The 15,696-nt window shown below is 33.7% G+C and overlaps 1 protein-coding gene and 1 pseudogene across 4 annotated transcripts in view; one reads left to right on the top strand and one right to left on the bottom strand.

Moving 5' to 3' along the window:
* Positions 1–3,423: 3,423 nt before the first annotated feature.
* Positions 3,424–15,696, bottom strand: part of MEMO1 (mediator of cell motility 1) — a 95,474-nt gene continuing 83,201 nt past the window's right edge. For all 4 annotated transcript variants that reach the window (XM_039887465.1, XM_039887466.1, XM_039887468.1 and 1 more), the window contains one exon: positions 3,424–15,333. In XM_039887465.1, coding sequence (XP_039743399.1) covers positions 15,202–15,333 — 132 coding nt within the window. In that variant the 3' untranslated portion in view covers positions 3,424–15,201. The remainder of the gene's footprint in view (positions 15,334–15,696) is intronic.
* On the top strand, positions 6,333–6,451 carry LOC120622241 (uncharacterized; annotated as a pseudogene).

Below are 15,696 nucleotides of genomic sequence, written 5' to 3'. Positions count from 1 at the left end.
CTTTCCATGACTGTATGTCACTCTTTAATGCTCCTGAAGCTACACGAGTTACGTTTTTCCCAAGATCCACTTATGACCATTTAAAACTAATTATTGACTGAAACGAAAAGAGCTCATCATCACCCAGAACACATTCTTTCTCAAAACTAAAAATATAGTCAATCCTCTCCACTTTACCGTTCATTTTTTAATCCTTCTCCGTGTGCCACTTACTTCTGAATTTTTTTCTCCTCTTTCCATGCGTGTACTCCAAAATCAAGCACAAAATTTTTATAAATGTTTATATGATGTGAGAAGACTCTGCAAAATACTGTTAGGATAGCCGTTTTTCTCACAATGTACACGCAACGCCATATTAAAATTCCTTTTTCCAAAAGAGCGATTTTTCATTTTTTGAACTAATTTCCATGAATCAAAGTATATCATAGACAGAGATGACCAATTAATCATTAGTTTTTCAATATTTAGTAAATGCTATTGGTCAACCAGTCTCGAGACCTAATTCACCACAAAATAACATTTAAAAACCAGTGAGAGGCAATTCAAGATGGTGACGCAGGAAGATCCTTAACTTACCTCCTCCCGGGGACACACAGAATCCATAGCAACATATGGAATAATTTCCTCTGAAGACATAAAAACGAGCTGAGCAATCCCTTCACATTGAGCGAACAAGTAACAAGCCACATCAAAGACGGCAAGAGAGGCCGAGACTCGATCTCACCCTAAGACCCACCACCAGTGCAGCAACCCACCACTGGGGGGAACTCGCAAGCCCAGCGCTCGAGGAGCTTGGCGTTCGTACCCCACATCGAGCACCTCAACTTTTACAAACTGCACCTAAGAGACTAGCCCCGCAAACATGTGGCTTTGAAAACCAATGGGGCTAGCATCCACTAGACCCAAAGGGCTGTGGCAAACTGAGAAGTGGCTCTTAAAGGGCCAGTACCCAGACTCATCACCTCAGAGCCGAGCACAGAAACAGCCACAGAAAAGTGCCCAGACTAGGCGCGCCCAAGATTTGCTTGCTAATCTTGAAGCGCTGGCTGGAGGGGCGGGGGACTGCTGGGATATCCTTTAGGACAAAAGCCAGCAAGAGCCATCTACACACTCTCCCTCTGCCACACTCCAGAGTGCAGATATCTCCCGGCGGGGAGCTTTTACTTAGTCTGCTGCCAGCGTTTTTGTGGCTTCCACCCAGAGCATGCCCCTTGATCTCCTGGCTCTGGCGGACAGTGGGGCTTTATGTTCCGGGGCCCCACAGAACTATAGTAATAGGAAAGACAGTTCATGGTAGACGACCATGCCCCAGACACTGCAAGGATAGCAGATTGAAATACATTCTCAGTCTTCCTGAGAAAGAGGCCCATTTGCTTTTCCTGGAGCTTCAGCCTGAGGGGCAGCTTTCAGGTTTGCCACATAGCTAGAAGTTATGGAACTGCTCCCAGAGAATGTAGGCCAGCGGACGCCATCTTTGCACCCTCCCTCTGCCTCGCTACAACTCATCAGTATCTCTCAAAAATGAGCTTATGTTATTGACTCGAGCCCCAATTTTTGCAACTATCACCCAAGGTACACTTCCAGATAGCCTGACTCTGGTAGCCAGAAGGGCTTACACTTGCGGTCCCATAGGACTGTTTATCTTCGCATACTTTAAAAGCTGCTCCATGAATGTCTGCCTTCCAATCCCCTGAACCTAGATGCTGACTGAGACCCTCCCCTTTGGGACACCGGCAGGTATAAGCACACATTCAAATTAAAAGTAAAACAGGTTGCTTGGACAATAACAGAGGTTTGAGAGGCAACCAGACCTAGGGCAGGGTAGAACAATACGGTTCCTCTCCTAAAAGGAGCCACTCCTTCAGGACTGGGAGAGGTGGTTGTTTCATCTAATGCACAGAAACCAACAGAGAGTGAAACTGAACCACTGTCTTACACCGTACACAAAAATTAACTCAAAATGGATTAAAGACTTGAATATAAGACCTGAAACCATAAAACTCCTAGAAAAAACACATAAGCATTTAGCTCCTTGACATCAGTCTAAGTGATAACCCTTGGATCTCACCCCCCAACCAAAAGTAACATAAACAAGTGAGACTACATTAAACTAAAAAGCTTCTGCACAGCAAAGGAAATCATCAACAAATGAAAAGGTAACCTACTGTATGTCAGAAAATGTTTGCAAATTATATATCTGCTCAGGGGCAAATATAAAAAATATATAAAGAATTCATACAGCTCAATAGAAAAAAACCATCTGACTAAAAAATGGGCAGATCTAAAAAGACATTTTTCCAAAGACAAATGGCCAACAAGTAAACGAAAAGATACTCAACATCACTAATCATTAGAGAAGGGCAAATAAAAAACAAAATGAGATATCACCTCACACTCGTTAAAATGGTTTTCATCCAAAAATAAAAAACAAAAACAAAAAAGAAGAAATTAGTGCTGGAGAGGATGTGGAGAAAAGGGAACCCTTATGCATTGTTGTTGGGAAAGCAAATTGGGGTAGCTACTATGGAAAATAGAATGAGCTTCCTCAAAAAATTAAAAATACAACTACCATATGATCCAGGAATTCCATTTCTGGGTATTTATTCGAAGAAAATGAAAACACTAATTCAAAAAGATATTTGGAAAAAAAAAGATATTTTCATCCCCATGTTCATTGCAGCAGTATAATAGACAAGATACAGAAACAAATTAAGTGTCCATCAATGGATGAATAGATAAAGAAAATGTGATATATATATACAACGGAATATTATTCAGCCATAAAAAAAAATCTCGCCATCGTGACAACACAGATGGACCTTAAAGGCATTATGCTAGTGAAATGTGTCAGAGAAAGACAAATACTGTACTATCTCACTTACATGTGAAATCAATTTAAAAAAAAAAAGGCTCATAGATACAAAGAACAGATTAGTGGTTGCCAGAGATAGCGGATGGTGGGTGGGCAAAATGGGTGAAGGGGGTCAAAAGGTACAAGCTTCCAGTTATAAAATAAACATGTCATAGGATGAAATGTATAGCATGGTGACTATAATAATACTGTATTGCATATTTGAAAGCTGCTAAGAAAAGAGATCTTAAAAATTGTCATCACAAGAAAAAATTTTGTTACTATATGTGGTGATAGATGTTAACTAGACTTACTGTGGTAATCATTTTGCAATATATACAAATATCGAATCCTTATGTTATACACCTAAAACTAATACAATGTCAATTATATCTCAATGAAATCAATGACATTCTTTCTCATATAAAAGGGGAAGAAACACTGAAAAATTACAACAAAATAGAAAAAGCTATAACTCTTCTAATGTCATGTGATAAAAGAAACGCAGATTGAAGTGTTGTTTTAGCTTGCAGAATTTGCCCTACTATACACAAAGGAACCCCATTCCAGAAGAAACTAAAAATCCATTTTTATTAATGATTTTTAGGAGGTAAAGAGAACAACATATTTACATACACGTTTACAAACATTTGCATAAATTTTTTTCTCTTTAAAAAATTTTAATTTGGCAAAAGATTAAAACATTATTTACCATAAGCAATAAAATTCAGTACCTTTATAAATGGTTATTTCTTCCCTTCCCCCTTTTCCTTATATTCAATACACTTACAGGCTACCTAAATTGACACTGACATTTAGAAGGAAATGAACTAAAGTAGTATGACTAATGGTAGGACTGCTTAGTTAGGAGATAATGCTAAAATGAATGCCAATTAAGAAAATGAATGCAAAATAAATGAGCCAACAAAACAGAAACAGACTCATACAGAGAACAAACTGATGATTGCCAGGTGAGATGGGGGGTTGGGGGGCTGGGTGGAAAAGGTGAAGGGATTAATAAGTACAAATTGGTAGTTACAAAATAGTCATGGGGAAAGAATATGAAATACAGTAATTACATACTTACAGAGTCATATTCTCCCATATGTATTTCAATGAAGGAGGCTGGAGAAACAAAATCAGGGAAAGGGAGAAAGGGCAAGATAGAGGTTGCTACTTTTTTTGGAAGGCGGAGGCCATAAAGCATCTTAGAAACCACTATAAGGAGGAGAATGTACCCAACACCACTCCTGCACCCAAACATGGGGCTGCTGTATGAAGAGTATTAAAAAAATAAAGTTCTGGCTAAGGATCCCAGAGAATGAATAGATCACTTATTACCAGAAGGCACAGGTTTAGACCACCTAGAAGAAGTTTCTCCCAGGTAAAAGTAGCCTCCCCAGGGCTATTAAAACAGGGCTGCTGTTGTTGTTGCTGATGGTAATATACAGGGGAAAAATAAAACAAAGAGGAGATCAGTGTCTTTTCATATCAGTATATTTTATCTTAGAGGAAATGTCTTTTTAAATGTTAGGAGATAAAAAGCGTTACAGAATTAAACTAGTAATACTATTATATATAATGACCTGTGTCAATTAACTATAAGGTGAAAGATCTCAACTAAAATAGGGAAGAGAAACAGATAAATCTTGGCATTTACTGCTTTAGTTCTCAAATACATAGAAGATAATTAAAACATACAGTATCTTTTCCCTATGAATAACCAATTTATCTTTAATAGTTTAAATTTTAAAAAATATTTGACTATTCATATTCATTTTTGTCTTATATTTTCCATTTAAAAACCTCATTATCTTCAATTGAAAGAACATTATTCTTCATTAACATGACAAAATCTCCATGCTCAAAAATCTCAATATCTCTATTTTGCTACACAATCCATCTGTTATTTTCTTGAGGGTGTTCTAGGCTGATCTATAAGTAAGTACAAAACTTGGTAAAGATTTATTCTTTAAGAATATTAAGTGCTGTAAGCTCTCTTATGAGAGGGAAGTAAATTTTTTTATATCTCCTTATCACAGTACTGCTCACCTTGGGCAAAAAGACTGAAATTCAATGAACATTATTCCACTTACAAATGTCTAGTTTTCCTAGGGGTAGTGGGAAATAATTGGGTAGAAAAGAACAAGAAAAGCTCAAGATTCTAACCAGAAAGCTTTTTTTACCATGTAGTACTGAAATTTCTATGAAATTTCTGCTAAAAATATTTTCTAAGCCATTTTATAGCAGGAGTAACTTCAGTCACAGACACCTAAGGCAGACATCTCTTAGATAAAATTTCAAGGAAAGACAAAAGAACATGTAGTTGCACCATACAAAAGCTGATATCACTCACTGAACCAAAGTTCCTTTCAAGTAATAAACTAGTAACATTTTAAATATTATATATTTACCTACATTCCTATTATCTGAAAATTTTAAATCTCCATTTAAAAAATAAGCATAAATGTGAAAATTAAAAAAACACTTAACGCAAAATTTCTACATGTAATATGTAAGTTACAATCAAACAATTTTGAATCTATTATTAACTCTTCTGTAAATCCCTGAGTGAAAACTAACAACCTTTAGATATTCAATCACAAACTCCATACAAAACACCATGCTTTAATTTCAGTCTACTTAGTATTTTCCCCATTCGATAATGTAAACATTTAGTTAAAAATTACTTTTGCATTAATAAAAGTGAAATTTTGTAAAAGAAAAACTACAAATCAGTTACTGCAAGGTAGAATACTTTCCTAACACAAAAACAATTATGAGAACCAGAAATTATAACATTATCTGCGACAATTATAGAGATCTGCTTTTTAAATAGAAATTTTTTAATATTTTAACTGTTAAAACATGGATCATTGTTTCATCCAAGTTAATATTCTCTGACAATAGTACCTAAGAGCTCTCAGGAACAGACTAATCTTTTAAAATCCATCAAATTAACAAATACCCAGAAATACAACATTCTCGAATACAAGTACTTAACATTAATAGAAGGCAGGAGGCATTTTTTAAACGTTAAAAAGGCCGGGTTGTATTTCAATACCTCAGAGGTACTGCGTAAGTGGCCTACTGGTGATGAAAAATACATAAATTTTTAAAAGGAGACAATTTTTCAAGCTTGTTTTACATCAAGTTATCATGAGATTGTTCACATATAACACAAGAAGTCAGCTTCCAGTAAAGACTTTTAAAAGATATTCCTCATTTTTAATCATTTTATCTAATATTATTTATAGAAAGTATACAGTGTTCAGGAAATGGGCCAGCTTTCTTGACACATTTTTAAAAATCATCTCTGGTTCTTACACCAGGTTTTCAATCTACCATATTGAGATATTTGAAATGCCAAAAGCCTTGACTGAATTTATTAATTAGCTGGGTAGATGTAATGTGAATAAAATGGAACAAGATTATTTTTTTGAAGTAACAGAACTTGTATTTACAAGCAAAAAGTTAATTTATCTATGACCATGCCACCGTGAATGTGCCCAATCCCATCTGATCTCGGAAGCTAAGCAGGGTCGGGCCTGGTTAGTACTTGGATGGGAGACCACCTAGGAAGACCAGGTGCTGTAGGCGTAAGGTAAATAAATAAACAAACAACAACAAAAAGTTATTTTAAGGCTATACACTTATTCCAGTATACCACTGTGGAGATTTTAGGGAGAGTTTCCACTTTAGGCAAGCTTGATGCATCTCAAGAGAAAGGTAGACTTATTTCTTTATAACTAACATATTTTCCCCCTAAACCATATTATCCAATCTAATCATTCAGCTGCCCTTTGACCATTTCTAACATACAAATACAGTTTCAAATGTCAAGAAATGTTCTGCCATGTACTCAAAAGAACATGGCAGAATCTGAAGGTACCACAAGGCAATTACATTGGGGGAAAACACTCTGTACACACGCTGGTATATTTCCTTAAAAAAATACAGAGATGTTTAAAGATGTTACTTTACAATCAGGATAACTAATTAAAATATATTCTTTAACTATTTTATTTTTTCTGTAGGAAAATATGTGTGCATGATACTCTTAGAGTGGCCCTATAAACAGAAGTATAAGCTTGCTTAAATTCATCTATGTTGCATGTCATAAACCTAATCAAAAGGATACATTTCAGGCACATAAATCACAATTTTTACATGGGAAAGAAAGGTGATGACTAATAACTAACATATGCCTAAAATGAATACATATTTCCCACAGCATATTTTAAAAATATAAAAACCTGTATTTCTAATTCAAAAGGTATCAAAGAACTATAAAAGATGCACTTATGCACAAAATTTAATATAGAGCTTATTGTTTATAAACTCCATATTCTTTAGTCCTTAATAAGATCACAAAAAGTTTTAACAAGGATCACAGAATCATCTTTGGTGAAATTATCCAGGAACTAAATTTATCCTTACAGTCAATGTTAGACAAGGCTAATCCTGGTCCCTGATTGGGAACAAGCAGGTCCTGGTAAGAAATGAGAAAGTTATGGATTTGATGAGAAAATAATCTATAATTTTGGTTGAAATAAATTCTGTCTTAATTTAATTTCTACCAAAATATCCAATGTGTCCTTAAGTCATTTGGATAATCGGCCCATAATTAAAAAAAAAAAAAAAAAAGAAGAAAGAAATAGATCTGGTAGAAAGATTTCCATTGAGATATTTACCTTTAATTTCTACCTAAGATTTTTTACCTTGAATTTTTGTTATAAAATGAAGCCAAAAAATTTAAATTAAACATGGATGTGATTATGAGATAAACTAGTCAGAATATTAAAATATTTGTTTTAGACCTAAATAATTGTCTTTAAAAAAATCTTTCCTAATAACAAGAACACTAGTAATGACTTATTTCTCAAATCAAACATGTAAGTTTGTCACAGAAACAGACTGAGACAAGGATTCAAAGACAAGAAGCTCATCTGGGAGGTAGTCTCAGGAAACATAATAAAGAAATGGGAAGTGAGGCAGAGAAGAGGAAGAAAATTAGGAATACATATTTAAGAATTTCCTGCTGTGGGAAATGAGGTCCAGTCAGTCCCACCGGAAACTTGAGGAGACAATGTGAAATATGTCTCAGAGTACCACCAGTAGGGCAAGGAAGCTGGAATTATTATCTTCCAATTCCCATCCATCACTGGCTGATGGCTGGCTCCCATCTTCCTAGCACTTCCACTCTGCCCTGTGTGCAGGCGAGAAAATCCAAGGCAGAGTCACAGGTGCTTGCAGGACACTTCATGCATGGTCAAGTGTCTGCTGTAAAGTCTCAATATCAGTAAGACTCACATACCAAATAACTTAAATTTCATTTTTGTCACTGTCCCATTACAAAGAAGCAGTGCATTTTAATGATGCAAGCAATAGAACAGAATTCTGAGGTCTAAAAGTAAACCTCCCAGCAAAGAAAAGAGAAATCTGCAGAGTCCTTAGGAGAATTTTAATCTACCAAAAGAAATCTATTTTTGCCTCGGTTAATCTAGATAGACATTTCCATGAATGATTCCCACTTTAAAAGTTGCAAAATTCATTATTATTTGAATTCAACAGCCAGCACAAAAAATAAAATACAGAATAATACAGTATAGTATTTGTAACACAAACGACTGAGAATTAGAAGAGTTGAATTCTTGTTCTAGCTGATACTAACTAGCCATGTAAATTTAGATAACTCATTTGTATGGGCCTTAGGTTCTCTAGCAGTAAATAGAATGATGTCTGGCCTACTTACTGTTGCTAGTTAAGAGGAAAAAAAAGTTATGAAATGTATTTTAAAAATTAAAAGTACAATATATTAAATAATAAGGTATTTGTATTATTGTCATAAAAAGTCAAAGGTAAAAAGGCCCTTAAGAGTCATATTATTTAATTCTAACTCATGTTAACAAAACAATAAATTCTGCTCTTGAAAACAGCAGTGAATTGTTCCAGCAAATCAGCAGTAACTCACTGGCAAAGATGAAAATGGATTCCGTGCAATGCTTCTAGCTCTCCATAGTGCCTTTCTACTTGAGAGCTGGCTGGACATGTCATTGGGCAAGCAGCTAAAACACATTTTAATTAACTGATTTAAAAACTCTGCAACACTTTAAATAACAGTAAACACCAGAAGATATTGCAAAATATTAGTTAAGAATCATGGGCCAATGGTTTCAAATTTACCAGATCACTCACTCACATTACCATTTATTTCATTTAACATCACAAAGAATCTACGAAGTGCTAAATTCTATTGTCTTTTAAAAGTAGGAAGGAAGCTGGATTAAAAACTGAAAATGAAAAAAGCCCATTTAAAAAGGGCTTCCAATTAAAAAGTTTATGTTTTCCAATCCTTTAGAAAACATTTCATATGAAGATTGCCTTTTGTTCTTCTTTTAAAATTCAGTTCATCGAAATTAAAGAAACACTAACAAAATGCCTATTATGTGCTAGATTCAAATGGATAAATTTTAAATAGGAAAAAAAACTTAGAAAAAGAATTCCATTTATAAAATTAAGTTAAAAATACTTTTATTAAATCTAGTTCAACAGTCTAAATATTTAATTTTAAAAATTCACAAAACTCTTGTCATTCATATATCATTCTAGTGTTTTTAGTTTTCATCTTTTTAATACTCTTTACTTAAACGTATATAACATCACATTCAGTAACTAATTCAGAGAATATCATGGTCAGAAAAATTAAAATATTTTCCAAAAGTTTACATTGGCAGATTTAAAGACCAGAACTCATGTCTTGTTCATAGTCAAATACACTTGGCCTTCAATAGCTTCTCAATCAATAATGGTATTTATATTCTCTTTGGTTTCATTATCAGGATGACAGAAAAAAAAATACCACTACATCTAGTAAAGTTACAAACCTCACTTTACAGTATAAAATATGCATTTGAACATAATTTACAATTTATATGAAAAATCAATTGTATTACATTATGGCTTTAAAAATCAGAACTGTTTTTTAAATTTTTTTCCATGATTTTTATAGGGTGATTGGCCAAAACTTTGCATTAGAATTACACAAATACACATACAGAGTAAATGTATTACATCCTGGGTACAAATCACTGTGGGATCACTGTAGGATCACTGTAGAACCCTTGAATAAATGACATATCTAAAAGCCTGAAGTTCTTCACATATTACCTAACAAGCAGAAAATATCAATGAACTCGTGATAGCAAATAAACCCATCCACAACAGTGACTTTTAAAAAGAAGTCCCAGTTACGAGCATCAGTTGAGGGTAATTTTACCAAATGTGTAGCATGGTCAATGAAGACACGGTGACATGCCACTCAGTTCTATTTACAGGGTAGGAGAAAAGGAAGAGCGCAAAAAAAGCTTATCGGCCAGCTGCTCCAGGTTCCCCTTCAGCCATTTTGACATTAATGGGTATAAAAAAGTGCAAGCTCCCTCAATACTCTTTTCTGCTCCTGATATAGCTCTGTTTTAGATTTAAGAAACATCACTGTTTAAGAAAACTAAGTCACTTATTCAAAGACCAATTTAAATTTATTTCAGTAAAAGGGAGAACTTTAGCTTATATTTAAATATTTTAACTGAAACCAAAAAAAAAAAAGTATATTAGTTATTCTAAGGGTCCAGTGTTCCATCAATAACAATTAAATAACAATCATCTTACCAATTTATAATGTGTTGAAAGTTAGTGTTAAATGATCAAAATAAATTTTTACTTAAAAATGACTGCCCTTAAGAGTTTTACATAAATGAAATCAGTTTCATGTTACTTATACTAATTTCATTAGCTTTTTTTCAGCTTGGTGACCCATAATTTTAGATCTATACCAAATAATGCTGATGTGGTTAGTACCGGGATCCTACCTACAAACCCCGATCAAGCTCTGAATGATTTTAAAGACCCGATTTTCACTTAGAACATTAAGTGTGAAACCAGAAACTTCTATTTCTTACAATTAATTTTTCCACCTGGAACAAAGAATTTGATTCCTTCTTACAAATGGCAGTCAAATACTTGAAGAAAACTCCCTCTTTAAACTTATCTGCTCCAAAATAAATATCACCAATTTCTTTAATTGCATCCCACTTTCTATAGTATTCATGCCCTTCAGCATTCCAAAAGTTGCCTCCCTATCAACTCTATAATTCATCTATAGTTCATAATGACGCCCTTAATATGTGGCACTTACAATTTAACACAATGATATCAAAGTTTTACTCTGAATATCGGAATGCATGTGGTTAACTACATCTCCTAATCAGTAATAGTTTTATAACTACATTATGTCTTTCAGCAACTATATATCACAGCACTTCCCAACTGTCATGTCAGTCTATGGACTGATACCACTCCTTGATGAAGTTTTCAGTGATCTAGAGTAAATGAGAAAAGAACAGTGTAGTAATTTTTCCATCAACTTAAAAATATTCACGTTAAATAATGCTTATTATTCTGAGCTTATGTCATTCCTCAATACTTAGGGGGGAGGTAGCGGTAAATGGAGTGATAGTGATGGAAGATGGTAGTTATTTTCCCAAAAGTCTTTACATGGCAAAATAAAGTCTCACATTTCACAATCTCTCTTAATGTCCTAAAATGCTCAGGTAGAAAGGTTCATCTGATCCATTCTCCACCTCTATCTAGGTAGCCACGCGCCTAGAATAATTTATGTAATTTGCAACAACCAATCACAACCTCCACTCATCACTCTTAATTTATGGCAGCAAAGCAAACCTTTCAATGAGCTCTAGCAAATAAAAGGTCCTCAAAGTGCTTTAACACAAGTTTCTAAGAGTCCCTAGTTTCTGTTACCTACTTTCCACTTACCTTTATAATCCTAAATAACACTCAAACCTAGCAACTAGACCACATCAAACTGACAGAGGGTTGGGATGATACAACCACTCATTGCAGTTTAAATCACTAGCTAAGAATTTGAACTACAAGTGAACTACACCATCTAAGACAGGAGACAGGCAGGAAACTGCCGCCCACAGACCAAATCCAGCTCAATGTCTTTTTGTGTTTGAGTGAAAACACAGCCACATTCACCCATTTATAAATTGTCTACGGCTGCTTTTGTGCTACAATAGCAATGGTAGATAGTTGAAAAAGAGATGGTTTCATGTGCAAAACCCAAAATATTTACTATGTGGCCCTTTACCCAAAACATTTGCCAATCTCTAATCTAGGGTAATGAAATATCTGCTACCAAAGAAAAATTTGAGAACCATTACCTAATTAAGAATGCCTGCCATCCATATTGGAATATCTAAATATAAAAAGTAGAATACCAAACAGTCCTTTATTCTACTCTGTATGGAGATTTGCTGCCCACCCAGGACCAAGCATTTACTTACCTGCTCACTGAGCTAATCTTTAACATACATTTCTCTAGGACTTACTAATGGAACAGTGAAGAATCTATGAATATATTGATCTGTGTAATCTAAGGTTTAAAGAAAGTTGCTGCAAATAACTCAAAGTAAAAATAAAGAAGAAACTGTATAGAACTACATAATTTCCTTTACATTTTGGATTTCAAATAGAAAACACTTTTAAAGGCACTTAAAGTAGGAAAGCTTAAGTTCAACAATTTAGGTAATATTAATCACATTAAATAATGCAAATTAATTTCCCCCTTGTGTTAAAAAAAACCTCTTTTTCCATAACAACTCTTCATATATGTAGAGTGAAATCAGAAGATAATACTTGTAATCTAATTCAATCTTGTGGCTTTTTAACATAACTGATACCAGAATCTCTAAAGAATAAAGTCACAACATTAAAGTACTTTGAAACTAGAAAGTGCTTAAGCGATCACCTCTACATTTTACAGATGAGAAAAGTTTCAATACAACATGAAATATTTATGGTGAGAGAATTAATTCGTGGCAGAGACAGAACTAGAAGCCAACATTTAACTATCAGTTTGGAACTCTTTCTAACTTAATGACTGAGTATAAAAGATGCTAATATTCTAAGAAAGGGTAGAGTGATGTTGAAATATTCTAGAATTTAAATGTACAGTAAACATACTTATAAGGCTACTGCCCACTCAACCTAAGCAACCCGCTTGTGTTTTATTAATCAATCAACTATAAAATAACAGAAGGCAAAAAAAGAATTCATTGTAAAACCACTCATTAATTAGAATGATCAAAAGAAAAAACAAATATTTGCTTAACAAACTGTTAAAAGATTAGAAAAAATAATAATCAATAGTGGAGAAGGAGCAGTATGATGAATATTCATATATTGCTAATTTGGCACAAAGTTTCTGAAGGGTAATTTGGCCATATTTTAAAGAGCCTAAAAAGTTCTCAGCATCTATACCAATTATTCCATTCCTATGAATATATCCTAAAAACCTAGTTTAACATAGAGTTCAAATTTCACATACAAAGATGTCCATCCCACTAATTATTTATAATTGTGAAATATCAGAATCAATCTAATATCCAAAGAAAGAACGGGTTCAATTATGGTGTATTCATACAACAGAATATTAGGCAGCCATTTTTAAAAATCACATTTTCAAAGACATGGGGAAGTTGTGATGTTAAGTTACAAAAAGTAGAATATACAACTATATGGCCAGTATAATCTCAATACTGTGATTATGCATACGCACAAACACATATACACACTCATACATATAAATAGCATAGACAAAGACTGAAAGGAAATACAAAAAGTATTAACAGTGCTATCTCTGGATAGTGAGATTGCAGATAATTTTTCTCTTCTTTATACTTTTCAGTATTTTCTAAATTTTCCATAACAATCATGTATTAGTTTTATACTCATAAAACATTAAAAATTCACTCCATAGTCAATTTTAAAATTTTTATAGTCTCTATAATAAATAAGGAATAAATATTTATAGCACTCAAAAGTATATCTAACTGATGGGAAATAAATTAGTAATACATAAGAGTATAATTTCCACACATGTATAGGTAGGTAATTTTGAATCCAAAAGATAGCATTTTATCTCAATTCTTGAGTATAAAAAGTTGGTATTAAATAATAATGTAAATCTTTAAATAAAATTGGTGCAAGGCATCTAAAAATTGTGCTATTCTGGCATAACACTGAAGATATAAACACTCTCCAATGTAATGTAGATACCCAGTGTTAGATTAAAATGAGTATTATCTAGTACATGCGTGGTGGCCAATAATTAACTAATTACATATTATCCCAAAGTGACTAGAATTGGTCTACGCTAAAGAAAGAAATACAACACCATACCATTATTTTAGTTGGAAGAGCCGCACCAAAAATCATGACAAAAAAAAATTGTAGAACTATAAGAAAATCCAGTGGCTTTTTGTTGTTGATATTATTAATGATTTCTTGCTAAAAATTCAAGTAAGAGAGTCAAATTGCTTAAAGCACTGAAAAAAGCAGCAGTGTATGGTCTGCAATGATTTGAAAATCTCTAAGAACAATATTCAGTGTTTCCTCATTTGCAGACCACTGCCTATCAAACACTATCTTTGAAGTAAAGAACTACAACTATGTTCTTTTACCGATCTTGAATATACAATATAATAATGACACAAAGTGATGTCACAAACAAAAAGGCAAACTGTATGTAATTTTAAAAGCTAACTTTTAAATATGATTCTAATGTCTGTGATAAAAAAAATCACATAAATATGCAAATTATAAAATACATCCTAACATGTTTTTATATAAGAGCTGAAGTTTACCACTTTTAACATAAAAATTCTGAGATGGAATTAATAAAAAACAATTTTCATATATACCACAGAGCAATAAGTTTAAATCAGACTATTTTTGAGTTGTGTAGCCCTTTATTAGCAACTAAAATAGAAGGTATCTGTTGTACAACATGGGTAGTAATTGACTATAACTGGAGATTTATTATATTCTAATACAGATCATTTATAAATGCAATTTCTTTATTAAAAAGCTTCCACCTTTTTTGTTTTGTTTGTGTACAATTTGCAAAACTATTCTGAAAGCGGAATATATGTGCACAAGTCTGCAAAGAGTGCAAATTTAGGATATGGTAAATGCTTTACAAGTTACTTTCAAAAACTGTCTGCCATAACTGAGCCTTTACATTGCCATCTTTTTTGATCAAAATATTTGATGCCAGCCTTCCTTCCACTGCCCTAAACTATAAAGCATTTTTTAACGAGTTGAAATTAAGGAAGGACTACACCTACTAGAAAAGAAGAGAAGAAAGTTCTATTAGTTTGAGGTTTCAGAATCCCCCCAAACCAGGACCAGTATCTTGGTAAGGGCTAGGCTGGGACCCCGAACAGAGTATGAGTATGTGCAGGTGGCATCCCTGAGGAGTCAGAGCTTCAGTGGACCGTGAGTGCTCCAGCTGCATAACTCACTGAACTGTCTTGCCAGTTTCTACACTGGCTTGACTGGGCATAATTCAAAAAGGAAAAGCTCATATTCATTCCATTCTTCTGGAGCTCTGTGATAGCCTAGAAAAAGAAAAAGTTGGTTATGACAGACATGTAAAAAAAATGAGCACTCTTTGAATGTGTTGGTGGCTTAACATGGTCTACTTTATAGCTGAAGCCTAGATCTCTCTTTCTCTCTTCTCATCACTTGTTTCTTGACTTTCTCGTCACCTCATGCTCAACAGGAATAAGAGAGAATGTCTTACTTCATTCTCTCAAAGAACTTCTCCTAATATAGCTTCTCAATAAATATCAGTCATCTTCCACCGCAACTTCTCTCTGTATTTTAATAAGGCCACTTTAAAAAACAAACAAAAACCCACAGTATCTTTCTCTCTATTCTGTAAACTAAATCTTAGCTACTTATACTATCTTGAAATGCTG

This window comes from Pteropus medius, unplaced genomic scaffold (assembly GCF_902729225.1).
Source record: "Pteropus medius unplaced genomic scaffold, Ma_sr-lr_union100, whole genome shotgun sequence".
In the NCBI taxonomy this organism is placed as follows: domain Eukaryota; kingdom Metazoa; phylum Chordata; class Mammalia; order Chiroptera; family Pteropodidae; genus Pteropus; species Pteropus medius.
Note: the sequence above shows the minus strand (reverse complement) of the source record. Positions and strands in the feature narration are given on the sequence as shown.